The sequence below is a fragment of the Onychostoma macrolepis genome, chromosome 04 (assembly GCF_012432095.1).
Source record: "Onychostoma macrolepis isolate SWU-2019 chromosome 04, ASM1243209v1, whole genome shotgun sequence".
NCBI lineage: Eukaryota > Metazoa > Chordata > Actinopteri > Cypriniformes > Cyprinidae > Onychostoma > Onychostoma macrolepis.
This window is the reverse complement of record NC_081158.1, coordinates 13,741,768-13,769,345: the sequence shown is the minus strand read 5'-3', so window position 1 is coordinate 13,769,345 and position 27,578 is coordinate 13,741,768. Positions and strand designations below refer to the sequence as shown.

At 38.4% G+C, this 27,578-nt stretch overlaps 4 protein-coding genes across 8 annotated transcripts; 3 read left to right on the top strand and 1 right to left on the bottom strand.

Moving 5' to 3' along the window:
• The first annotated feature begins 687 nt into the window (after window positions 1-687).
• LOC131538502 (uncharacterized) lies at window positions 688-2,383 on the top strand. The gene is made up of 4 exons (XM_058772376.1): window positions 688-774; window positions 868-979; window positions 1,450-1,823; window positions 2,015-2,383. The coding sequence occupies exons 1-4, from the start codon at window positions 700-702 to the stop codon at window positions 2,381-2,383; spliced, it is 930 nt and encodes a 309-aa protein (XP_058628359.1). The 5' UTR covers window positions 688-699.
• Window positions 2,384-2,849: 466 nt separating this feature from the next.
• LOC131538959 (peroxynitrite isomerase THAP4-like) lies at window positions 2,850-5,424 on the bottom strand. Of its 4 annotated transcripts, none has more exons than XM_058773172.1 (4): window positions 5,163-5,424; window positions 4,507-4,815; window positions 4,032-4,202; window positions 2,850-3,939 (listed from the first exon to the last, which is right to left on the bottom strand). In XM_058773172.1, the coding sequence occupies exons 2-4, from the start codon at window positions 4,796-4,798 to the stop codon at window positions 2,912-2,914; spliced, it is 1,491 nt and encodes a 496-aa protein (XP_058629155.1). In that variant the 5' UTR covers window positions 4,799-4,815; window positions 5,163-5,424; the 3' UTR covers window positions 2,850-2,911. The 4 variants fall into 4 exon arrangements, with proteins under 4 accessions (XP_058629155.1, XP_058629154.1, XP_058629157.1 ...); XM_058773175.1 differs by having other exon boundaries at window positions 3,210-3,279; window positions 3,443-3,939; window positions 4,507-5,424; XM_058773171.1 differs by having other exon boundaries at window positions 4,507-5,424.
• A 121-nt stretch (window positions 5,425-5,545) lies between these two features.
• Window positions 5,546-20,099, top strand: LOC131538965 (gastrula zinc finger protein XlCGF8.2DB-like). 2 transcript variants are annotated; one of them, XM_058773183.1, is made up of 5 exons: window positions 5,546-7,287; window positions 7,672-7,748; window positions 7,886-7,919; window positions 8,498-8,630; window positions 14,851-20,099. In XM_058773183.1, the coding sequence occupies exons 4-5, from the start codon at window positions 8,546-8,548 to the stop codon at window positions 15,933-15,935; spliced, it is 1,170 nt and encodes a 389-aa protein (XP_058629166.1). In that variant the 5' UTR covers window positions 5,546-7,287; window positions 7,672-7,748; window positions 7,886-7,919; window positions 8,498-8,545; the 3' UTR covers window positions 15,936-20,099. The 2 variants fall into 2 exon arrangements, with proteins under 2 accessions (XP_058629166.1, XP_058629165.1); XM_058773182.1 differs by lacking the exons at window positions 5,546-7,287; window positions 7,672-7,748; window positions 7,886-7,919 and having other exon boundaries at window positions 8,347-8,630.
• On the top strand, window positions 20,093-21,862 carry LOC131538990 (general transcription factor II-I repeat domain-containing protein 2-like). The gene is made up of 2 exons (XM_058773225.1): window positions 20,093-20,954; window positions 21,270-21,862. The coding sequence occupies exons 1-2, from the start codon at window positions 20,837-20,839 to the stop codon at window positions 21,581-21,583; spliced, it is 432 nt and encodes a 143-aa protein (XP_058629208.1). The 5' UTR covers window positions 20,093-20,836; the 3' UTR covers window positions 21,584-21,862.
• Window positions 21,863-27,578: the final 5,716 nt, after the last annotated feature.

Here is a 27,578-nt window from a genome sequence, read left to right as displayed (position 1 = left end):
TCTTAAAGTCCTTATATTCTTGATTAATTTAGTGTAATACAGAACGCAAAACCCTTGTTGCAATCGTGTTTTCATATTACCAATGTTAGCTATAGATTGTGTATTGTTACATAAAAGTCGGTAACATATTCATTGTTAATGTTGTGCCATTTTACCAAAACATTGCTTTGGAATAGTTTCGAATGTAGTTGTCGATGAGGTGACAGTGAGAGGCCGTTGTCACAGGTCCATGAGGAAAAATGAGGAAGCTCATCACCTTCAGGTTTTTCTGATTGTTGTGTTCTGCTGCGGTTGCAGACTTTGCAGTATCCCACAAAGTTCCATTGTGGTTCAGTATGTTTCTCAGTCTGATGTCAATTAGTTTGTGGAAACAAACTGCAAAAGACAACTTTACATATATTTAAGACAGAAGAGGGTTGTTTGTGAACAATAAAGACTGAGAAATATTCTGTGTGATTAATAAAAAAGCTGATGTTTAAAGCTACACTTACTGTAGTCCTTAAGTTTGTTCCATTACTCCAATGAAATGTAAAATTGTTGTGCAGCAAAAACATATCTTCATGCTTTTATTAACAGGTTACATTTAATGCGAAAGAGGTTCCTGTGGTACTGAAATGCATGTCATGTACCTGCTCTGCTGGGAAAGCACTGTGCAATCACATTGTGGCATTACTGTTTCTAAGTGCTCACTACAGTACCATGGGCTTCAAGACAGTGCCATTGCCACTGTCATGCACCAGCTCACTGCAGACCTGGCACCGGCCTAGGACACAGGTAAGACATTAATATTCATTACATTTACTGATGTTGGACTAGTGGTTTGTAATTACTTTCGTCAATTAATAGTTTATCATCATTATGTTACAGGGAATTGCACCCGAAGCAACAAATGACATTGTAGTGTGTAAACCAGTACCAAAGAAGACCAAGAATCGTGCCCGTACTGGTGTGAAATGTACACTGTACAGAGCATATGGTGGTAAGACTGAATGAACCCACACCTGTCCAAACATTTTAATTTATAACAGAACAATGATTAGTATTTTTTACTTTTCTATAGAAGCCTTCATTTGATATTATCTTTTGAAAATTATGACAAATTCTTAATATATATTTGGGGCAGGTTAAAACACTTACACTTTAATGTATACAGTGCATCCAGATAGTATTCAGAGCGATTCACTTTTTCCACATTTTGTTTTGACAGCCTTATTCCAAAATTTTCATATTTTAGCAGATACCGACACTTGTTCCAAAATGGATTTAATTCATTATTTTCTTCCATAATGTTCTTCATTCACGTTGTCATTATGGGTATTGCTTGTAGAATTTTGAAGAAAATAATAAATTAAATCCATTTTGGAACAAGTGTCGGTATCTGCTAAAATATGAAATGTTGGGTGAAATAGTAAAATGTAAATTAAACTTGACATCTCACTTTTATGTCAGGGCCTCTTCCAGATCCTCACATCATGGCCAGTGGTGAGAAACTGCAAGACATACGCCCACAACCAGGCATTTGCAAATTGCTACACAGGCTTGAAGGTCTTAATTTTGTGGACTCTAAATTTGGCCCTGTGCCATTTGGGTCTGTGCTCTCTTACCAGTGCCCTCCTGAGATAAGTAGAGACATTATTAAACACCATGGTGCCCCTGTATTTCCTCAGCTACCTGTTGATGGTTACAATTTTAAATTTCAAATAAATTTTGAGCCCAACTACAAGCAACAATGCCACTTAGAGAGCCTTAAGGTGTCAAGGGAGATCTCTGCTGCTATTGAGGCAGAAACACGACCACAGTCAGAATGCCAGCTGTGGAACCAGGTACGCAAACCCAGACTTACAGCCAGCAGATTTGGAGAAATATGCCATGTCCATGGGCGTCTACTGCCAAAGCCTTAGCTGCTCGCATTCTGAGAGGAACTCCCCAGACAGCTGCTATGAAAAGAGGGCTGGACCTGGAACCTGACATACTTCGGCAATATTCAGATTTTTGTAATGTCTCCGTAACACAGTGTGGGATAATCATCCACCCTGATGCACCTCACCTTGCAGCCAGCCCTGATGCCAAAGTCTTCAACCCAAGAGAAACACCACCATTCGGATTGGCAGAGGTAAAGAGTTGCGATGTTGAAGAGGTTTCTCAAGTTAAACACCTGATCACAGTTCAAGGCCAGGCCTGCCTTAAGAAAACCCACAAATATTATTATCAGGTTCAAGGCCAGCTGGCCTTAAGCGGACTTCAGTGGTGTGATTTCATTACAGATACCCACACTGACTTCACAGTTGAAAGAATCTTTAGGGATGAGGAGATCATCAACTCAATGCGACAGAATCTGGATTATTTTTATCATAACATCTACATGGATATATTATTACATTGAGACAGAATTTCATAATGTAAACAGTTTTATATTAATTTGTAATATGTAATTTCTGTTGTAAATACTTTTTTCTTATAATTATCTTTGAAGTTTACAATTTCAGTCAATGTTGCATTGTCTGTAAATGTATGTGGGCTTTTAGTCTGTTATTGGTCCCTATTTGCTTGTTTTCATGGTTGCAAGAAACTGCTTTTAACCTTGTTTGTAGAATACACTTTGAGCTGCTGTGGAAACTTAATTCGTTTCTTTCACTACAGTTCTTACCAAATGTGTAAATAAAAGAGGCAAGTTTCAAAAATATTCTGGTTCTTTTAATGAAAAAAGGTGTAAATGCATTTCTCAGGAAAAACTATTTTACAGAATGCTTCACAGCATTGTTCATTAATAAATATGAAAATATACTTAACCCTACATTAATGAAAAAAAATAGAAAATGTAACAAATTAAAAAATATATTACATGGCACTTGTATTTACAGTCTATATACACAGTTTCAAACAGCTAATAGTGGGATTGAGAGGAAACACTTCAGACTGGTTTGTCCCCTTTGATAACAAGAGGTCCCTGATAGTTTGACATCAAGCAACATATGGCCCACAGCTGATTGACTGATCCGACCATTGAAAGAGGAACAAGCCCATCCCAAATATGGTACTCCTTCACCTTGCGTATGGCCCTCTCAACTAAAATTCTCAGACGGGCAATAGCCTGGGTCTTCTGGGTATCCTCCAAGCTGAGCTGAGCAGATTTCTTCAGCGGAGGGATGATGAGTGTTGCCCCCACCTCTGACAGCATCTTCTCAATCTGGAACCCCTTATCAGCCATTACTCCATCTCCTGGTTGAAGTAACTGCAAGATCTGCGATTGCCGAGTTATTTCTAAATCTGAGATGGAGCCTGTGTACAGTTTAGATATAAATGTGATAACCCCACATGGGGCAATGCCAATTAGACCTTTAAAGGTGGTGTGGTTTTTATAGTTGGAAAAACTTTCTGACTGCAGTAAGAGAGAAGATGCTGTTTCACAACGGATCTCTGTGCAGTCAATTATCACTCTCACCTGAGGGCAGTAGAGCTTGAACTTGTCAGGCATTGTGGCCTGCACTTGCTCTCTTGTCATCCACAATGGTAGTGAGCCAAGAACCTGGTAAAGGTAGCTTGTCCATGTTAAAATGATGCGACTAACTGTAGACAAGCTGACCTCAAAGATGGACGACAAGGTTTTCTCCTGAAGCCCAGCTGCAACACGACAGAGAAACATGAATAGTTCATCAATGAGCTGAAGTTTTCGTTGAGGGCTAGGTGTCTCATGATCTGTTCGCTGTGCCTTGGACCAGTACAAAAGCCTTGAAGCAGAGGGGTAAACTGACTCCCAAAACACAGTGAAGACCTCCTTTGAGCTGAACCTCGTGTAGTAACGGAAGTCCTCATCTGTGACACAGAACTTGAAAATCAGCAGCTTCAGCTGCTTAACTGTCAGCTGCTGGATTTCAAGTTCTAGTGACAAAACCTGAAGCTCCAACTCTTGAATTCTCCGTGCAGCACTATCCAGTTTCCCTTAAAAGGTAGAAAAAGCATCATCATTTATTCATCTATCCATTTTCACTGAAAATGTTCACAAAAACCTGTTACTCTTTTGTAATACTAACCAGGAGAAGGATGATAGGCATAGTCATGATCTTTTGCCACTCCACCTGCAGACAGTGCCTCCTCTGTGATGTCTCCTGGGACAGGCATCTCCTGAGATTCATCAAGGACAGCAGCCCTAAAATGCTTCCTTGATCTCTGGTAAACTGACTGCCGAGCATGTGAGCCTCTTCCTAGAGATGTGAAATATATTGATACGTATGATCGTCATTATTGATATTTGGTAATCATTTCACTGGCCCCAAAAACTACACACCATTTATAAAATTAAAAATTTATACTTTATTAAAAATATATATATAAAAATACTTTATTTAAAAAGTGCTAAACAGGCTTAATACTCAACCCCATACATTCATATTTTCTTCATGCATTTCATACTAGTGTAATAAACTGTAAAGCACAGTAATTATATAATGTAATAAATTGTGATGTTTTGTTCAATTTAATATATTACCAGACTTAATACTATCCTACCTTTACCCCAATCATTCCAGGAGAATCTAGACGGCACTGCTCCTTTTTTAATCCTGGTTCGTCCACTGGCTGATGTACATGTATCCTCTGGGACAAAGTGCTGGCTACACACATAGGTACTCCCACGAAGGATTTGAAAACTCGGTCCCTCATCTCTTTTGATCGCCCTAATCCAACGGGCACGTGTGTCTGTGTCCACTGGAAAATCGTGGAAACTTAAATAAGGAAATTTCTGTTTGTTGTTCGAACAACAAGGAACACTGCAATAACATCTACAAGATGACTGTGCCATGCTTGTTGGATGGAAAACTGTTGAAAGATGGACACAGGAAGAAAGGAATAATGAATCACATCAGCATATGAAAATGGTTTAACATTTAGCTTTTATTAAGAGGGAGTTATTCTAAACAACAGTGCTGGAATATACATTAATGTATAATAAATAAAAAGTTAACTCTTATTAGTAAACTTAAGGCAACACAGGCTGAGAGCGATGCATGTTTTTATTTTTAGCTGATAGCTAACGTTAGCCTACTTTCCCAACCAAGGCAGTTACACGTTAAAGAAAGGAAAACTGGAAATAATCATTAACGTTATCAAACGAATTAACATAAAAAACCCGGTAAATACCTAAACATTATTATTCTGAACTTTACCTTTCGTGTTGTTAGTTAATAAGTTCCAACTTCCGACATTTTCCTGAGGTATCCAGCGCGCGTACGGTTAAACGGAAGTGCGTATACACTGCTTTGAGGAAAGGCAGAAGTTTTCTGACGTCATTGTGAAAAGGGCCTATTGGCTCATCACCCCAGAAAAAAGAGGGGTGGGGTGAGCAGAGCTCATTAGCATTTAAAGGGACATGCACCAAAACGGCTCGCTATGAACAGAGCTATTTTTGACAAGGTAAAAAGGGTGTTGTTTTACATTACCATTGAGAAAATTTTAACCAAAGTATGTAATGACCTTCCCAGAGCTCTTTAGATACGTGTTCTCAGATCTCCCGATAACGTGCATTTTGCCAGTATGGAGTCTCTCATCAACATTAGCCGCTTTTCCACTGTCGGGCCAGTGTGAGTCAGTTCTTTAAACGGGCCGGGTGGGGCTAATAGCCTTGGACCTGTAGCACCGAGCCCAAAATCACGATGCATTTCCACAGTCGGGCCTGAAGCTCCGCAGCGCTTCACTAAAACCCGCCCCTCTAGAACAACGTCGCGCAACCTCATCATTTCACCAACAAAGAGAAGTTATCAGAAAACTAATAAGAAATAAGTCACTGGAACTAGCGTGATCACAAAACGAACATGATAAAAGCGGCCATTTGTTTGCATGCTTTGTTAAAGATTTAAATCCATCAACGATCAAGCCCCGGAAGTGACAGTGGAAACACGAATGGCCCTGGCATGCACCACCAACAAGCCACGTTTCAGGATGGTATATTCCCTTTTTTTTTAATATAATTTAATTTTTTATGTCAAGGAAGTCAAAAGATACTATACAAAATTCGGAGAGAAAAAAAAAAAGAGTTACTTTCAAATCAGCTGACTTCCTGTGCATTTCAGGATACATTTTAGTAATGCTTACAGAACCTGAATGATATACAATAAAGAGGAAATAAAAAGGAAAAAGAAGAGAGAACAGAACCACAAAAAAAAAAGAGAAAAAAAAGCAGGGTATGGTACAGTGTAATGGTGACCTTGCATAGTTACATTAAATTTACAATACTGAAATATGATTATATCTATTTTAACATTGCTAATTCTCAGAGTCCAAAAATTATTTCCACATACGCCATAAAGTAGCCCCCTTTTGCTTTTTTAATTTTAAAGAAAAAGTAAGGGTTTCCATCTTACATATTTCAATTACAATTGCTTTCCCTTCTTCTAGAGTGGGAGGATTAAGTTGAAGCCATTTATGAGTAATAGCCTTTTTAGCTGCAACCAGAAATATTCTCCATAGATATGTATAATTTGTTTCATGCAAATCCAGAATTCCCAAATATAACATGAAACTGAAATGGGATATTAATTTTGAATATGGCCTCCAATGTCCGGTGTATGTCTTTCCAAAACAGGTGTATAACTGGACATGCCAAGAATATATGGTGATGATTTGCTACTTCTGAATTACAGTGTCTCCAACACCCAGATCCTACTTCACTACGGCACTTTTGTGCAGGAGATATAAAAAAATCAAATTACATTTTTCCATGCAAATAACCTCCACTGGTGTGAGCTTAGTTTTTCCATTGGGATTCACATTTTTAACCAAGCCTCTTCTGTTATAATAATGTTTCCATCCTTCTCCCATTTAACCCTGCTGAAAAACAAACAAACAATAGAAACCATTACAGAAATCCTAGTGGTTTCCCTTACAAAACAATTACAAACCATCAGCCATTAACCATTACCAAATGGTTTCCATTACGTAGTGTGTTTTGGGCATATTCCATTAGGATTTATTGGTTTGCATAGGTTTCCATTAGAAATTTGTACTGGTCCTGAGTTGCACATAATGGTTAAAGCTGTGACCAAAGAGACCTCAGTATTGTTTGCATAAAATATAAAAAATATATAAAACTTCTAGGACTGTGTGATCTCCTGTGAGATCCACGATGAGTGGAAAATAGGAAAGGGTTCTTGATCAGTGATCAGTCAAATCTGACTCTTGCAGCTCGTTTTGGATCCAGGGTTGTCAAGTGTGCGTTTTTTCCCCCACAGAATTGGACTACTTTAAAACTGTTGCTGTGGGTTAATTTTTTTACCCACAACCTACCAACCTAAGGTAAAACTGTGCTAGATGTTAAGAGGGCCACTGGAAGGAAGCCTTTGAGCTGTTTATGATCAATGTTCAATAAAATATGTATTTTAGGTATGTAAACAACATATTTTGAGTTTTGTTAATACAGCATTATGTTAAACAATAAGGCAGGGTAATTGTTCTTGTACATGTTGCACAACAGTGTGTGTTTCTCCACTCAAGACAGTCCTGTTTTGCCTTTTAGGCAGAATTTCACATATTCCTTTCATTTTTAGAACTAAAATAAACTTTATTTTCAGTACATCATTGTACAACATGTATATTTAAATATATATTTAACCACTGAATACTGTCTGATATGTAAATATATCTTTATTTTCGGTATGTCAATTTCTTTGCGCTATACAGGGCTTTTATTTTGGTCTGACGGTGTGACTTCATAAGGCTGCGCCGCGCTCCTGTGTCTGTGATTCGGCTGAAGAAAGGTTTGTGTTTTAAGCATTTCTAGTGTTTAAATCGATAAATAGCATTCACTGTATAGTCTTTACAAGCGAAGCAAAATTAATTAAATATTACTGAATGTAATCTTATCTTGCTTATCTTTGTATACGTTATTTTTCAGAGTAAAGCGCATCAACACATGAGTAACAGAAAAGGTACGTCTCATTTTGCTCCCTATATCGCGAATCATTTTGTCATAAACATAAATTCAGTCGCTGAATAGTAATGGAGAAACAGAGTTTAAACTCAAAACCGTGCAAATTGATTCAAAGCGCTCGAATCAACGCACGCTGACGTCACATGCTGGACAAACAGTGTAAATGCAACGAGAACAAAACACACACACACACACACACACACACACTAATTGCAACTTTTACAGAGTAATCACAAATGTTTTCATGAATGTCTAATCGTTTTAATGTGAAACAAGTAATTAAATACTCAATATAAATCAAATACCACACCATGTACTTTCAATATAAACTGTGTTCTTTTATTCATTTGTAGTAGTTTTGTGTGTGTGTGTGTGTGTGTGTGTGTGTGTGTGTGTGTGTGTGTGTGTGTGTCTAATTGGGTTATTTAACTCCATTAACTCTCACCCTGACTTACAAACCTTACCAGTGCACTGACTACTGAACTAGGGAGCTGACTGAGATATACCCCGAGATTTAATTTGGATCATTTAATGCATTTATTTGTTCTTTGTGTTAATTATTCTCATCTTAAACAGGACAAAGTGTCCAGTCACACAGAAAAAAACCCTAGTGGACCGACTAAGATGGCGTTTATTAAACTAGAGAGTGAAGACTTGAAGATTGAAGAAGCATTCAGAGTCAAACATGAAGATACTGAGGAACAAACAGGTTGGTTTTCGTTTTCAAAGCTGAACTCATTCATTTGTGACCTGTGTTGGCAAAAATGAGTCACAATGAGTTATTTTTAATTTCACATTCTCAATTAAAAGACCTTCCAAGTGATGTATGATTTGTTGGAATCGGATGAAAAATGACAGCTACACTAAAGCAAAACTAGCTTCTTTTCTTAATAATAATTACTGTATTAATACTATTATTATATTAATCACAATGTAGCTATTTTATTTTGTCTTCGTTATTATAAATAAGAACATTAAAAAGCAGTAGAACAAATATAAGAAAGAAACAAATAATGCATTATCTTTTCCATTTAAACATTTTACATTTGATTATTAAAACTACAAGAGCAGTGAGTGATTCCCTCTTTTCTTGTTTAACATTACATTTGTGGTTGACATTTAAGCCTGAAAAAAGTTCTTTTTTTTTTTTTTTTTACTATATATAAATATAGCGTTGTGTTGTGCTGACTCTTGAATTTCCAAAATATGTGGTCTTTTAGATTTTGTTTTGGAAATTGATTCACTCATCTATATGTTGCATTCTTGCCTAAATTGTCATATGGTGTGACATTAAAGTTTTTCTATAGCCTATAAAATTAAAATGGGATATAGGCCTACTCTCCTTAAGTAACTAACTTCACCATAAATCTTTATCATTACTATCTTTCTATTTAACTTTTTTTTTTTTTTTTTTTGTGCAGATCCATTAGATTTTGTATTATTTTTCAAAATCATCATGCAAAGTAAGACATCTCTCCTCAGCCTTTCCAGATATTTTAGATGAATTCTGACAAACCCTGTTATAAATCTAACAAAATGCTTGTGACTCTTGCTGATGCTATTTCTCTTTTGTTCCATTGACTTTTTTTATGATTTATAGCTAAAAAAAAAAAAAAGTATTTATTGCATCTACCAATCTGAAAAAGTACAGCCCAATAACTTTGCTTTGGTAAGCCTTTCTCTGCAAGCATGTGAAAAAAGGAGCTGCTCAGATTTCGCTCCCCTGGAAGTGGAACTTATTATTTACATTTACATTTACAATTAGTCATTTACCCAAAGCGACTTACAATTGGGGAATACATCAAGTTTCAAGTTTGCTTTATTTATATAGCACATTTAAAAACAGCAAGCACGGCTGACCAAAGTGCTGAACAGATAAAGACATAAAAACGCAGGACAACCCACAGATTCATACCATAAACTCACAGTGAATTAAAAGCCAAAGAAAATAAATAGGTTTTAAGAGAAGATTTAAAAACAGTTAAAGACTGTGCCGATCTGATATAGGCTGGAAGGCTGTTCCACAGCCTAGGGCCAGCAACTGCAAATGCTCTATCCCCTCTATGCTTTAACCGTGATCTGGGGACAGAGAGAAGTCTTTGATCACCAGACCTCAGATTTCGAGTCGGATTGTATGGATGAAGTTGATCGGATAGGTAGCTCGGTGCCAGATTATTTATAGATTTATAAACATAGAGAAGAATTTTGAACTCAATTCTGAGATGCACAGGTAACCAATGTAGCGATTTCAGAATTGGAGTAACGTGATCAAATTTACGGTGTCCTTTGAGGAATTTAGCAGCGGCATTTTGTACTAATTGTAGACGAGCAATGGAAGATTCAGAGATGCCAAGATAGAGAGAGTTGCAGTAATCCAAGCGAGTTGTAATGAGCGCATGGATAGCAATCTCTAAAGTTTTCACAGATAGAAAAGATTTAATTTTGGAGAGAAGACGTAGCTGGAAAAAATAGGAACTAATAACCGCATTTATTTGTTTATCAAATTTAAGACTCTGATCCCAGAAAACACCTAGGTTCTTAATACAGGAAGAAGTAAAAGGAGCAAGGTAGTCCAAATCGATACTTCTGCTTCCTGAATTTTCACTAGGGCCAAAGACTATAACCTCCGTTTTTGATTCATTTAGACATAGAAAATTTCCCTAAAATCCCTAAAAAGAACCACGTTTTCACTTCATCCAGGCATTCAAAAAGAGGTTCCAGAGCAGCATGTTTATTTCGTTTCAGAGGTATATAAATTTGGGTATCATCTGCATAGCAGTGAAATGATACACCATGCTTTCTGAAAATAGAGCCCAAAGGAAGTAAATACAAAGAAAAAAGAATGGGAGCGAGAATTGAACCCTGCGGCACTCCACAGGAAAGTTTAGCAGGCAATGATGAAAAATTGCCCAATCTAACAGAGAAACTTCTATTTGTTAAATATGATTTGAACCAGCAAAGAACAGTTCCCCGGATGCCCACAAAATATTCCAGTCGAGATAAAAGAGTTTTATGATCAACTGTATCAAAAGCCGAGGTTAAGTCTAACATAATTAGAATAACAGAGTCAGTCGCCAATAAAATATCATTAAAGACCCGTAATAAAGCAGACTCTGTGCTATGCAGAGACTTAAAAGCAGACTGGAAGGTTTCAAAAATATGATTTGCACAAAGGAAAGACTGCATTTGAATGAATAAACAGTTTTCTCAAGTGCTTTTGTAATAAACGGAAGATTTGAGATGGGACGAAAATTATTAAAATTACTAGCATCAAGAGAAGGTTTCTTAAGAAGAGGAGTCACAGTAGCCTCTTTGAGGCTATCAGGTATAGTCCCCGAAACTAGACATTTATTCAGAAACGACACCAAACTAGGGCCAACCGAATCGAAAAAATTTTCTGGAAATCGTTGGAGAAATAACGGGAGTAGAGGCTCTGTTCAAAGAGCGAAGATTCTGAAGATTAACTCCACCACGGCGAACACGGAGAGGTGAGTAGCGAGAGGTCGCAAATGGAGGATCCAGGTGAATGGGTCGAAGCCAGCTGGAAAAAGCTGGAAACGCGGCCCGTGCGCAACTCCATTTTCAGTTTGACAGCAACCCCTCCGCGCTTTCCGCGTCTCCTGCGACGCTTTCTCCGGGAAATATCAGGATGCCATCTGCGCAGATAATCCGGAATATCCAAGATGGAGTTTGGAAAACGCGATTGTGATCTAACCACAGAGTTTGCTAACTCTGAGTTATAGGTGGTCACAACAGAGTCTTTAATATCCAGAAGTAGCTGGCGATCATAGACCAGAGGGGAGTAACAGTTCGACACGGAAAGAAGAACGGAGACAACACAAAGTAGCAGAGAGGCCAGACGGCATGCCACATACACCGGCGCCATCCTTAACCAAGTAAAAAACCAAGAATACATAAAGCGATTCATCTTGAAGAGGCAATCAGACAGAGGAAGTGCTCATAACACCAAGTCTCCGGCATTGTTCAAATAAGTACAAGCTAGCAAGGGAAGGAATAAATAAAGAGAAAGATTCTTTTTTTTTTTTTTTTTTTTAAGTTTAGGATGAAGTCAAGTAGTGTCGAAAGAGAGAAGTTTTCAGCTGTTGCTTGAAGATTGACAGCGATCCAGCACTCCGGATAGGGGTGGGAAGATCATTCCACCAGCCAGGAATGGTGAACGAGAATGTTCTGGAGAGTGATTTTGAGCCTCTCTGTGATGGTACCACGAGGCGTCGCTCACTAGCAGATCTCAGACTTCTGGAGGGGATGTTGATTCGTAAAAGTGAATGGAAGTAGGTGGGTGCTGAGCCTGTGGTTCTATATGCAAGCATCAATGTCTTGAACTTGATGTGAGCTGCAACCGGTAGCCTGTGCTAGGAGATAAAGAGAGGTGTAACATGGGCTCATTAAAGACCAGTTGTGCCGCTGCATTCTGAATCATTTGTAGAGGTTTGATTGTGTTTGATGGAAGTCCAGCCAGAAGAGCATTGCAGTAGTCCAGCCTAGAAATGACAAGGGCCTGGACAAGAAGTTGTGCAGCATGCTCTGTCAGAAAGGGCCTGATCTTTCTGATGTTGTGTAGTGCAAACCTGCAAGATCGAGCAGTCTTTGCAATGTGCTCTTTGAAGGTCAGCTGGTCATCAAAGATTACACCAAGATTTCTGTCCGAAGTTGATGGGGTAATTGTAGAAGTACCTAGCTGGATGGTGAAATCATGCTGTAGAGTTGCAGGCATAGTGGCAGGGAAGACCAGAAGTTCAGTCTTTGCCAGGTTGAGCTGTAGGTGATGTTCTTTCATCCATGCCGAGATGTCTGCTAGGCAGCCTGAGATCCGTGCAGCTACCGTTGGATCATCTGGTTGAAAAGAGAGATAGAGCTGTGTGTCATCGGCGTAGCAGTGGTAAGAGAATCCATGTGCCTGTATGATGGGACCCAGTGATGTAGAGTATGTGGAGAAGAGGAGGGGTCCAAGAACCGATCCCTGAGTAACCCCAGTGATATTATAACCCCAGTTATAATATTACTGCCCCTTAATCTGCACTTTTTTTTTTGCTCCTACCCAAAAAGGGTTATTTTGGCCATGGTATAATTGATACGTGGGGTATTTTGAGCTGAAACTCAAACACATTCTGGGGATACTGGAGACTTAGGGTGCTTTCACACCTGTAGATCGATTGCTTTGTTCCGAAACAGGGATTAAAATGATTACAATGTTGCTTTTTATTCTTGGTGCGGTTCGCTTTCACATGGCAAAGTTTCTAAACGGACCAAACTGTCCTCTCATTGGTCAAAGTTCCACAGTTTATTTTCCGGAATTCCGCTCATAGCTGTCATCTGTCAGGATGGAACTACAACAGCTTCGAGGGCTAATTGTTGAGATTTTTTTATAGCTGTCTTCTATTCATTTATTAATTTAACATTTTGAACAGGAGTTCAGGTTTCGTCCGGAAAACACTGTTAGAGTGCGATTGCCGTGTTCACATATGCCCAAACGAACCGAGTTAAGGGGGGAAACGCGCCACGTTCCGAAACAACAGGCCAGGTGTGAAAGCACCCTTAAATTGCATCTTGTAAAAAGGGGAGGCTTGGTAGTAACACAAAAGTCAATTTCGATATTATTTCAGTTTGTCTTATTTTTCTTAGCACTTTTTTTTTTTTTTTTTAACTTAAATACGAATACAAGTGTACACAACATACAGAACAATACACAGGGTATTCGAATAGACACTACAAGTTGTTGTTTTTTTATACAAGTTATAAAAGTACAGGTTTTTTTGTTTGTTTTTTGTGATGGTGTATGAAGTGATGTGTTAGTCTGGAGAAATGCAGTGATTGGTGATTAGGGCTGTGTTAAGGAACCAGTGTAAACGTGTTCAGAAGTCAGCTTGTGATATGGAAACTGTGATCCATGCATTTATTTCGTCCAGATTGGATTACTGTAATCCTCTATAGTTTGTTACAGCATTATTGTGCTGGAAGACCCCTTTAGATCATCTCAAAGCTTCCTTTTAAACATGCCAAAATCTCGGTTAAAAGCCAAGGGAGATCATGCTTTTCGGATCCGGATACATTTGAAAACGGTGTTTTCTTTTTAAAACGCTCTCTGTCCACACTAGAGTTTTCAAGCGTTTTCCTAAAGTTTCTCATCCACACTGAAATGTCAGAAAACGTTAAATTCACTTTACTGCGTGTGTAAAACCTCAAAAGAGCTCACTGAGATGATACAGATGGAACAAACATGATACGTTTTCATGCAATTCTTCTGGCATGACCATTTTATTTAGGAAAATATCTCCCCATTCACTGACGTGTTCAGGTCGCACTCACTCACGATTGTTTGTCTGATCTAAAATGCAACTGCCCTCATGTTTAGCCACAAACAGCAATCGTGAGTACATTTTCTGTCATCTATGCAGGACTGATATGAAGAGTGTACAAAGTAACACATCTGTAGCAATAGTGTGAAAGTAGCACATAACAGACACAATGCTGCTATAAACATAGATATCTATTGGTACAATATGTCACATGACTGAACATGCATCATCATTTTCAAAAGCCTCCGATTTCCCAGTCCACACTACAACACAAAAACGGCTTTTTTAAAATTCATCCACTTGGAGCACGTTTTCAAAAAGGTCAGTTTTTTTCTTGACAAAAACGCTGTCTCCGTGTGGACAGAAGGCCAAAACAGAGAGAGAAATATGTGTTTTAAAACAAAAACATATTAGAATGGACAAGGCCTTTAAGTTGAGAACTTCAGAAAATTCCCACATATATTAAGGCAAGTTGGAGCTCCAGAGTAGGTAAATGATCTAATGTACAAGTTGTTGGTTTTGATACGTTACGTATTTAAGTGTTTTGATATCTGTTGTCTTGTGTCATTAAACAGCTGTTAACTTTTCTTTGTTTTTGTTTTTTCACTTTAGATCTAATGGCACTGAAAGAGGAGAAAGCAGTACTTAATGAAAATGAAGAGGAAGATCAATATGAGAATCTTCATGATGTCATAACTGGAGAAAAATCTTGCTCTCCAACTGAAAAGACTTCCACAGAAAAAAGAGTTCAAGAGACAGAACCTAGAAGTTTTACTTGCTTTCGGTTTGGAAAGAGTTTCAATCAACAAGGAAACTCTAGAGACCACATGAGAATTCACTCTGGAAAGAAGACGTTCACCTGCGAACAATGTGGAAAAAGTTTCAATCAAAAAGGAAATTTTAACAAGCACATGAGAGTTCACACTGGAGAGAAGCCTTACACATGCCCTCAGTGTGGACACCATTTTGCTCAAAAAGTACACCTTACTGCTCACATGAGACTTCACACTGGAGAGAACCTACACACATGCCCTCAGTGTGGAAAGAGTTATGCTCAACAAGGAAATCTTAAAGTCCACATGAGAATTCACACTGGAGAGAGCCCTTTTCCCTGCCAACACTGTGAAAAAAGTTTCACTCGTAAAGAAAGTCTTGAGAGGCACATAAGAATTCACACTGGAGAAAAGCCTTTCATATGCCCTCAGTGTGGAAAGAGTTTCACTCTAAAAGAAAACTTTACCAGGCACTTGAGAACTCACACTGGAGAGAAGCCTTACACATGCCAACACTGTGGAGAGAGTTTTTCTCAACCAGGAAACCTTAATATTCACACGAGAACTCACACTGGAGAGAATCCTTACATATGTTCTCAGTGTGGAAAAGCTTTCCGTCAACATGGAAACCTAATAGTCCACATGAGAATACACAATGGAGAGAGGCCTTTTTCCTGCCAGCTGTGTGGAAAACGCTTCACTCGTAAAATAGGTTTTAAAAGGCACATGAGAATTCACACTGGTGAAAAGCCTTACACATGCCCTCAGTGTGGAAAAAGTTTCATTCAACATGGAAACCTTACAGTCCACATGAGAATACACAATGGAGAGAGTCCCTTCACATGCCAGCAGTGTGAACAAAGTTTCAATCATAAAATAAGCCTTAATAGGCACATGAGAACTCACACTGTAGAAAAGCCTTAGAAATGCCAGAAGTGCGGAGTTTTGCTCAACATGGAAACCTTAAAGTCCACATGAGAATTGACACTGGAGAAAACTCTTTCACCTGCCAACATTGTAAAAATGTTTCATCTGAAAAGGAAACCTTAAGTAACGCATGACAATTCCGTCAAGAGAGAACTATTTTGAATGCCATCAATGTGGATTTTTTGCAATGTGGATTTGAACCTAATTGAATCAACACTGTACTGATTCTAACTGAATAACCACACTGGTGTCTTTTGCAGAACGTTTATTTATTTATTTATTTTTGCTGAATTTTGCTGTTTTGTTATTGAAGGAAGAAAAAAAACTTCGCAAAACTCCAGCCTGTTTCCATCCCCTAATCCTAACTTATAAAACGGTGTGCCTAATGACATCATCCCTAAAAAATGTATTGTCAATAATTAGTTATATCGCAAAAAAAAAAAAAAAAAAGCCATTGAGCCATTTCCATACATAATTTCATGTATTGTGCAAATTATATAGGCTAGTAGCCTATGTGTTCCTCATGCCTTTGAAACAAACCTTTTATATAGGCTATTATTAAATCGGAGTGTCTATTTACACTAAGTGCAAATAGCCCACCTTGTTGGCAGAGGCAACAACAATAGACGTCTGTCAAACATCAGCTCTAGTGGCGAAGATGAAAGTGCGTACCATAGTTTTGACCTGAGTTCGAATTCACCTTTTGCCAAACTTTTTTTTTTCTCCCTTTTCAAATCTTATATTGCATCGGAAAAGGCATCTATTTTCAATAAAAAAGGAAATAATCAAAAAGTTAAAAATAAAGTATCGGGCAGAGTTAGGGTAGGTGTAGGGAGGGCTTTATTGTCCCAACAAGGTGGCATCCATTTAATAATTTGATTTAAAGGGTAATTGATCACTCACCCCCATGTCGTTCCGAACCCGTAAAAGCTTTGTTCGTCTTCAGAACATAATTTAAAATATTTTGGAGGAAAACCGGGAGGTTTGTGAGTGTCCCATTGACTGCCAAGTAAATAACACTGTCGAGGCCCAGAAAAGTATGAAAAGCATCGTCAGAATACTCTGCCATCTGCCATCAGTGGTTCAATCTGAATTTAATGAAGCAACGAGAACACTTTTTCTGCGCAAAGAAAACAAAACAACGACTTTATTCAACAATTTGTCTCCTCTGGTTCAGCGTAGCGCCATTTTGGAGAAAATCCACTGGACTCAAGCAGCGTACACTCTTCTGTGTCAGCCGCATACCGGATAAGCTGTTTTCATTCAAATCAAAGTGTAAACAAATGTAGAAGATGTATCCTTGTGGCGCGGCTGAAACAGAAGAGCGTACAACATGGGGGTAAGTGATAAATGACAAAATTTTCCTTTTGGGATGGAGTAACTTTTTTGACCTTTTGAAATGGCGCCCTCTATCCGATCAGCCCTTTCGGAGCCAAAGTCTATCAGGGCCAAACCCATTCAAATAAAGTGGTATTTATTCAGAAAGGTCCCAGGGGCCCGAAACTTGGCACGGTGGCCCCTGGGGCTCCCCTGAGTGACATCCCTAAGGCGCCGGGCCCTACAGCGAAGGGAAAAGTTTGCCTTCTGCACAAAATCTTTCCCTCAGCCCTCTTTGTCTCTTACACAGTCAGAGCCTGCTGAGTGTTTTTTTAACATGGAGAAGTGCTCCTTGCAGAGAAGTTCCTGTGGCTTCATGCTTTTGGGAGTCTCGGGGTCCTACTACCTATTGCCTCCGTACATTTAAGCCCTTGAAAGAGGTCGTAGGGCCACCAAACTTTTCCATCTGCTAGAGTTGATTGGCCCTTTTGGAGCCGTGTCCACCAAACCGCTAGGGCAAACACATTCAAATAGATGGGAAGTGTAATTTTTTTTTTTAGAAAGGCACTAGAGGCCCCAAATTTGACAGGGGGTTCGTGGGCCCCCCTGATGCGCTCTGCCAAGAGTGCCAGTCGATCTGAGTGGCTTTGAGTCCGACATCATAAAACAGCCAGGGAGGGCATTGGTGAGAGTCCGCAGGTCGAGCATGCCTGCCCCCTGCCTTAGAACCACATGGGGATGCTTTTCCTTCAGGCCCCGGGGTAAGAGCCCCATCCATTCACTCAAAAGGAGAAGGGACAAATAGTAGGGTTTTACCCTTAAAAATGATTGAAAATGTACATTTAAAGGGCCCATGGACGGGGGGTGGTGTCAACAGGTGAGTTGTCACCCCCTAGAGGGGTCTCACTTCCGGGGACAGCATATCGGAGCATGCGGAGGGTGAGGAAAGCAGAACTGTCACGGAATGTTAGCTTGGCTAACAGTTAGCTTGTTACAATGAGTTTGTATATAGTTTTTAGTTGATGACAATCTTTTTAGAGGTCTTACTTTAGTAATCTTCTGCTTCTATTGTTCACAAATAAGTGTCTAATTATCTAATTACGATTTGGGTCATAAAAAAAATACATACTCTGGCAAAAATGGTGTTGATATCAAGAACTGATATTTCTGCTGCCAACTGCCATCGTAACCATGGCAACTCTCCTTCTCACACACACACAACCTGCAATTTGCTGCTGTCTTCAATTTTTTTTAAACAGCTATTAAGAATCTGTTAAGATACCACCGCTTCAATTAAAAACAGGAAAATTAATTGAAAATTAAATTTTGATCAAAGAAATTATGATCCTTACTGTTGCGTCCACATTGCGTTGCAATCCCAATGTCTGAAAATCTTGCATCAGGATGGTAGAATAAACACGTGCCACATTGTTCTCTCATTTTTCTTTGTGTCTAACATGTGTGAGCTATTTGAAAAAAGAACATTATCAACATTCATTACAAAATGTTTGAGGTATTCATTCTTCACAGGTTATAACATTTCTACCTTCAAAAAGCAATCACCTTTTCTTCCATTGCTTTACTGAATGGTTGTTTCCAGTCTTGTTTTTCATTACATCCTTCAGACTTTTCCAGCCACCTTTTGTGTACTTGGCTCATCGTCCACTTTAGTTGTGCTTTCACATGAAATCCCTAGAAATAAAGCATGTCAGCATCCCATACCAGTGCAAAATAAAACTTTTGAGAGTCGATAACCATGCTAATGACATTAAATCCTGCAAAAGAATGCAAACATTGTGCCAAAACATGTTTATCTGAAATTGCTTGGCCATGCGTGTCCAGGACAACCTGAGTGCAACCAACATGCTTGGTAAGTTGAGCAGAAAACCTATTGTTGATTGCAACGTTGTAGTGGTGCAACAGGTTTCGCATGAGGAACATATGGTTTGTTGGCTTCATAACATTTAGAAAGTAGTTGTTTTTTCTCATTTGAGAAAACATCTGTGTTGTTTTCATGAAATCTGTCGTAAAGTACATGGTGTTCAGATGAGCCAGTTAATGGATGCCCATTCACATCAGCAGGCTTTTTTTCTCTTTAAGCCATTCCAATGAAACTCTAAGTCTTCTCTCTTCCGCTGCTGCAATATTGGCTTCATTTGACTCCAAAAGCCGACCCTCATGTGGGCTGAAGGGAATTATGTCTGGATTACGGAGATTGGCACGAGAGGCCAGTCCTCTTTCAAAGTCATAAATTGTTATGTAGGGTAGGTGTTTCCAGGACAGCAATGGGTCAGTGAAGTCCTTTGACCTTTCCGCTCTCACCAAGTCTTTCATGCTGTACACGACACCGCAGGGGCACTTAACAACTGCCCAGCCACCTAAGTAATAACAAATGGTTTAACATTAATGATTTCAGCACTTTGTTTTTTTATATTAAATGGGAAATCTACTGCACATGTTGTGAATCATAAATTATTACATATATCAGTGCATACAAATCTGATGCACCCCAAACCGTCTGAAAAATTGTCATACAATGACCTGTTTATCATCTCACTCATCAGTATCATTATGAGCTTTGATCCCTTGGTATTTAACCCGCAAGGGGAATGCTTTCGACACAGATCGTCATTTCTAATTTGACATAACATTTTTGTTTGTTTTATTGTTGAACTACAACAGAGTAAACTGAAATTAAATGTTTAAATTAAAAAAAAATTCTGTAAATGCGCAATTCAAGGTGCAGCACCGCATGCTTTGCGACACTTGACGTCAATTAATGTCAACAAATTAACAAACGCAATAATGGAGAAATCAAGGAGGTGGCACACAGTTTTTATTCACTGAAGTCAAATCAAAGGCAGTATGTCTAGTTTGCAAACAGTCTGTTGCTGTTTTAAAAGAGTACAATATCTGTCGTCATTATGAAACAAAACATTCTGCAGCTTTCTCAAAGTACAGCGGCGAGGAGCGAAAACAGAAGGCTAACGAGCTGCTTGCTAAACTTCGTAAATGAAACTTTTGAAGTGACACAAGAGCTGGCTGGCATTGAGACCCTTTCTGGTACTACTAAAGGAGAAGATCTCTTTTTTGCTGTTGAGAGAGTGTTGGAAAAAAATGAATTAAAGTGGGAGAAGATGGCTGGCATTACAACTGACGGAGTGCCGGCGATGGTAGGGAGGAAATCTGGCCTTGCTACTTTTGTGTCTCAGAAAGTCAGTGAATGTGGAGGAAAAGTTGTTAAGTACCACTGCATTTTGCATCGAACAACTATGTGCTAAATCTGTCGGGCTTGTGGATGTGATGCGTGACGTCGTAAAAATTGTCAACAATATACGCTCCAAGGCGCTTTCTCACCGACAGTTCAAGGCACTGATGGATGAGATGGATGCGCAATATAATATGGTGATGTGTTGTACCACCAGGAGGTCAGATGGCTCAGCCGAGGAAACGTTCTCAGGACATTTTTTGATCTGTGTGATGAGATCAGAGTTTTTCAGGAAAGCAAGGATGGTAATATTCAAGTGCCCACTGATAAGAAATGGCTCTCTGACCTGGCTTTCCTTGTGGATGTAACAGAGATGCTCAATGTTTTGAATGTTCAGCTCCAGGGAAAGGACCAGATTATCACCCAGCTTTCTGATCACGTCAGAGCCTTCAAACAAAAACTACTGCTGCTCAGAAGACATCTCTCAGCAGGTAACAGTAACATTTACAGTTATAATATTCAGGATATTTTATGTGCAATTATAATTATATTATTATTAATTATATTTAGAATTATATGTGGAGTTTGCATTTATATTCAGTCATGTCAGCATTTGTATTTTTATTGTACATCAAGCTGATAAAATTTGCTTAAAATATGCTAGTTTCTTAAATTGTCATGATATAATAATTTCCTTCTTTTTTCAGTTATTTATTCTATTTTTTGTCCCTCTGTTTTACATGCCTGCTTTGCTCATTTCACTCCCAGTCTCACACTGTTCTTTCTGTTTCTCACCCCACATGCAGGAAATTTAGCCCATTTTCCCTGTCTTGGAGAGGTAGGCATGGTGAAAGAGAAGGTCCATGAGTATGATGCTGTTCTCAGCAACCTTATCCAGGAGTTTGACAGTCGCTTTGAGGACTTCATACACAACACTGCTGACTTTGAGTTGTTTGCTCAACCCTTCACCATCAGTGTGGATGCAGTCAGAGATGATATTCAGATGAAACTAATTGAGCTTCAGTGTGATTCAGAACTGAAACACAAGTTCACATCCCTTCCCTTGACAGACTTCTACAAATGTGTCCCAGCAAACAGGTACCCAAAGATGTGTAAGTAGGCACAAGTGATGCTGTCTCTGTTTGGCAGTACCTACCTCTGCGAGCAGACTTTCAGTCTGATGAACTTGAACAAGAGTAAACTCAGAAGCAAAATAACTGACTCTCACCTACATAATATCTTGTCTTTGTCTGTAAGTCAGCTACAGCCCAATCTTGAAAAACTTCTGAAAAATAAGGACCAGCTTCATATCTCTCATTAGGTCACTGACATTGCAACCACATGGTTTTATTATTGCTAGTGTATTTGGTATTGAACTGTATGTATTGTACATTGAACACTTGGGGATTGTTTGTTTTTATTGTAATAAATTCATTAAAATGCAAAACTTTACAAATAAAACTGCATTAAGTTAATCAGATTAAAGTTGTTTTATATTTATTTTAAATATTATGAAATAAATAAGGGGAACCCATAGCAACTTTAATGTAATACAGTTTGATTTATGATGCAAAATTTACTTTTGGCCCACGGCCCTCAATCAAATTTGATTTTTGGCCCTTCATAAGAAAAAGTTTGGGCACCCCTGATCTAAGACATGTAAACTAATCTAACGCATAATCACATTAGCGATATGTGCTATTGCATAGACCTGAACAACCATCAATCACTTAATTAACCCTCGCATTGAGTTTCTCAATGAGGCTAAAATTAATATTAAATTTTAATAATCACTCTACTAATGATTTTGGTCATGATGTGCTGTCTTTTTGACCATCAATCTTGGTTACTTGCCCCAAATTTAACAATCTCCTTCTTGATTTGGAATTATCAATAAGTGTTCCCTTTTTGTGTTAATGTTGTAAGCTATTCTGTGAAAGAGGCTTGCTTCAGACTCGTTGGCACAAGGGATCTGATTTATGACATCCTGTTGTCTTGGGCCTCTTTGCGGAATTTCGGCTCCTCATGTTTCGATGTTCTAATCAAATCTTAAATTGTCTGATTCGGTCTGATATCCTACAGCCTCTACATCCACCTGTCCATCAAAGTTTTTTGGAGGTTCTTCAATTTTACTTACTAAATAAAATAAAATTACAGATATACAGTATACACAATACAAAGATTTAACATAGATTGACTTATAACTAATTTGCTGAGGCACAACTGTTTGAAATACATTCCAAGAACAGATTAAAATTTCTGAACTCAAAACTTCAATTGATCATTAATTCTAAAAAATTATATGCAGGTCAAGGTTTCTCAAATTGTGATCTGTATCATACCTTGCATACTAAAAACTCCCTTTCGATGAGCATCCATGACAACAACAGATGGATGGAATCCACACTTTAAGCAGGAAAATTGGCAATCATGATCAGTTAATGCTTCAAAGTTCAGATAAGCACAAAGCACTGTTTTACTGCTTGGGTAAACCATTCCAATGGATACTGGAAGAGCTTTACAGACTCTTTCAACAGCAGTATGCGACTAAAGAGACAAAATGAGGTATTAGACATTATTGTGACAACGGCACTAAACACTATAAAGGAGGGCTGTCCAATCCTGTTCCTGGAGGGCCGGTGTCCTGCAGAGTTTAGCTCCAAACCCAATTAAACATGAAGTGTCGTCCCCGCAGCTCAGAGAACGCAACGCAGACTTGGAGTTTTGATGCCAGAAAAAATAGATTTTATTCAACAGGAATAAAATCGAAGCTCTCTCTGCAGAAAAGAGCCTTCCGAATGTCCTTTGTCTCTGGTATATATACATATGTATACATTCTACATTTCACTTGCGTATGTAATTCTATCTGTCCCATAGGAGAAGAGACCCTCTAGACTTTGTTATGGTACAGGGGAGAAAGCCCACTCCTAATTTTTCCAGATGTGTCTGCCACGTATACATTTTGACACAAAGGCCTTTAATGGTAGACCCAATAGATATATTTTTGGCAAAATTCACCTTGATTGTGTCTAATTAATTCTGATTAATATCAAAAAAATCTTCTACAAACACATCTGAACCAGTTAATCAAGGTCTTACTGGGCATACTAGAAACTTTCAGGCAGGTGTGTTGAGGCAGATTGGAGCTAAAGTCTGCAGGACAGTGGCCCTCCCAGACCAAATTCGAATGCCCCTGGAATGAAGAAAGCAATCCACAATACCTGCAGAAAACTTCGAAGCAGAAGACAAAATTTCAAACTGAGCATGATGTGGTCATCATAGTTATGCACACCAGTGCTCCATTCTTGATAGTGATATGCAAGTCCACACTCTGGACATGTCTTGCAATAGGTTTCAACACCTAGAAACAAATAAACAAAAAATATGCAGCTAATCCTAAACACTTTAACTACTGACAAACAAATACCAACCTTCAATTATTCCAACTGTTGTGACAATTTTAGCTTACTAGAGATGAGCAAAGGATCACTAAGAGGCGCATGTTCCAAACATGATGAGCAGTGCATCTCATTTGGAACCCTTTTAAGAAGGGAAGACAAAAATGTAGGACATGATGGCAACATAAATATTTATTATTTAAACAGCTGCTCATTCACACAAGCTAATTTATGGTATACATCTCTCATTTTCACTACAAGATTGAACACTTTGAGGCCTAGAAATCTACAGAACAGACATTACAGCACCTGGAGGCAGTGTGTGGAGTCAGTGGACCCAGTGGACCTTAGGCCCTCACACATAACATTACATAGGGAGTCTGTTGTCTCCTGCCCCTTTTACTTAAAACATCAAAGCACCTGTATCAAACTAGGAACTAAACGTGTATGGTTAGAACCACTTCTTTTCTTGTATATAATACACACACACCTTTGCAATTGAGAGCAGTTATAGTCTCTGGAAAAAATAAAGTTATTTATTGTGATTAAATGTGAAAAGGTGAAACATGTCTTGAGTGTGAATACATTGAACTTTGAAAAGCACTGCACAACAATTCACAAAGCAAACTAACAAATATTTATGGATAGTGGTTGAATTATGAAAACAGGATATATATATATATATATATATATATATATATATATATATATATATATATATATATACAGTGAGGGAAAATAAGTATTTGAACACCCTGCTGTTTTGCAAGTTCTCCCACTTAGAAATCATGGAGGGTCTGAAATTGTCATCGTAGGTGCATGTCCACTGTGAGAGACATAATCTAAAAAAAATCCAGAAATCACAATGTATGATTTTTAACTATTTATTTGTATGATACAGCTGCAAATAAGTATTTGAACACCTGTCTATCAGCTAGAATTCTGACCCTCAAAGACCTGTTAGTCTGCCTTTAAAATGTCCACCTCCACTCCATTTATTATCCTAAATTAGATGCACCTGTTTGAGGTCGTTAGCTGCATAAAGACACCTGTCCACCCCATACAATCAGTAAGAATCCAACTACTAACATGGCCAAGACCAAAGAGCTGTCCAAAGACACTAGAGACAAAATTGTACACCTCCACAAGGCTGGAAAGGGCTACGGGAAATTGCCAAGCAGCTTGGTGAAAAAGGTCCACTGTTGGAGCAATCATTAGAAAATGGAAGAAGCTAAACATGACTGTCAATCTCCCTCGGACTGGGGCTCCATGCAAGATCTCACCTCGTGGGGTCTCAATGATCCTAAGAAAGGTGAGAAATCAGCCCAGAACTACACGGGAGGAGCTGGTCAATGACCTGAAAAGAGCTGGGACCACCGTTTCCAAGGTTACTGTTGGTAATACACTAAGGCGTCATGGTTTGAAATCATGCATGGCACGGAAGGTTCCCCTGCTTAAACCAGCACATGTCCAGGCCCGACTTAAGTTTGCCAATGACCATTTGGATGATCCAGAGGAGTCATGGGAGAAAGTCATGTGGTCAGATGAGACCAAAATAGAACTTTTGGTCATAATTCCACTAAACGTGTTTGGAGGAAGAAGAATGATGAGTACCATCCCAAGAACACCATCCCTACTGTGAAGCATGGGGTGGTAGCATCATCTTTGGGGTGTTTTTCTGCACATGGGACAGGGCGACTGCACTGTATTAAGGAGAGGATGACCGGGGCCATGTATTGCGAGATTTTGGGGAACAACCTCCTTCCCTCAGTTAGAGCATTGAAGATGGGTCGAGGCTGGGTCTTCCAACATGACAATGACCCGAAGCACACAGCCAGGATAACCAAGGAGTGGCTCTGTAAGAAGCATATCAAGGTTCTGGCGTGGCCTAGCCAGTCTCAGACCTAAACCCAATAGAGAATCTTTGGAGGAGCTCAAACTCCGTGTTTCTCAGCGACAGGCCAGAAACCTGACTGATCTAGAGAAGATCTGTGTGGAGGAGTGGGCCAAAATCCCTCCTGCAGTGTGTGCAAACCTGGTGAAAAACTACAGGAAACGTTTGACCTCTGTAATTGCAAACAAAGGCTACTGTACCAAATATTAACATTAATTTTCTCAGGTGTTCAAATACTTATTTGCAGCTGTATCATACAAATAAATAGTTAAAAAATCATACATTGTGATTTCTGGATTTTTTTTAGATTATGTCTCTCACAGTGGACATGCACCTACGATGACAATTTCAGACCCCTCCATGATTTCTAAGTGGGAGAACTTGCAAAATAGCAGGGTGTTCAAATACTTATTTTCCTCACTGTATATATATTCTTTCTTTTTTTTTTTTAAGTGTCAGTGAACAAATTTGGTTTAACCCTTGTGCGACCTTTTGGACATTTTTGTCCTTTTCAGTTTTTTTTTTTTTTTTGATCATTTTGTCTGTGTTATTGCCAGCTGCACAAATGTTGGCACATGTGTGTATTTTAATTGGAACTTTACTATTTCACCCCCCATTTCCTTTAATAAATCTGTTTTGCACTAGGTACAAAAATAGTTCCTCTCAGGACCTTAAGGACAAAAATGTCCCCATTGAAACCCATTAAAACTGCTATTTTTAATCGCAGTGCCGTTTAACTGTCAAATGATGCAATTTTTCTTAATAGGTATTCTTTCATTCTGTTGGCAAGGCATTTTTTTCAGGTTTGGCCTATAAAGCAAATACTCGCTTTATTCCTGTTTTCTGCTTCTGCATATTATAGAGCTAATTTGATAAATGATGCAGTTATAATTGTGTGGGTGTGTTGGTATGGATGTCAGAATGTGGTTTGTATGTGTGTCATAAAAAAAATTGTGTGTTTGTGCGTGTGTGTTCTTATTTTCATATTTGAGAGAGAAAAACTCTACTGCAAATCACAAATTCAACCACTGTGTGCACCAGCAGAGTTTTACTGGCATCTAATGGGGAACATTTGGTACTGCGCCCAAACTAAATCTTACTGAAAGCTAATTTTTTGAGATATCAACCTCAAATTTGGAGCACAACTTGTTTAGATTTATGGCTTTGGTTTAGATGGTTTGGATTTATGGATTTACTGATTTTCTAGCAGGTTTAGAGTTCAACATGATTCATAAAATATATATTTTATATAAATAATTTTCATAAACTTAATAACTTTTGTTTTGTTGTTTCACTTTTTGTACTTATTTTACTTCAACAATAATCTGTCATGGGTCTTCTTTAAAATGAGACCAAACTTAAGTCTGTGCTCCCAAGCTTAAAATTTTTATGACAGTTTTTTTTTTACATGGACATTTTTGTCCACTATGGACCTATGTGTAACTTTGTTTTATTGACGCACAAGGGTTAAATATGATAAAGTATAAGTGTATATTAAAAAAATACTGTTTGGAGAAATGTGTAATTAACCTTACACAGTTTCTATTGTAATTGTGAAATTGTTCATGACTTTCAGGGTTAAATTTAAATCAAAGGTTTCAATTAAAATATCAATATTCATTAAAAACCACCAGTAGATGGTGCTAAAGCTCAATGTTTCTAACAAGCACAAAATGATACATTAATATTATTGCCGCATCCCAGTGTGCCTACCTATACTACGCCCTTAAAGTATGTACTCTTTTGGTGGAGAAAGTACATACTTTTGACTGTGCAATAGAAGAGTAGGCAAGCTTTGGGACATAATATCACATCATACAATT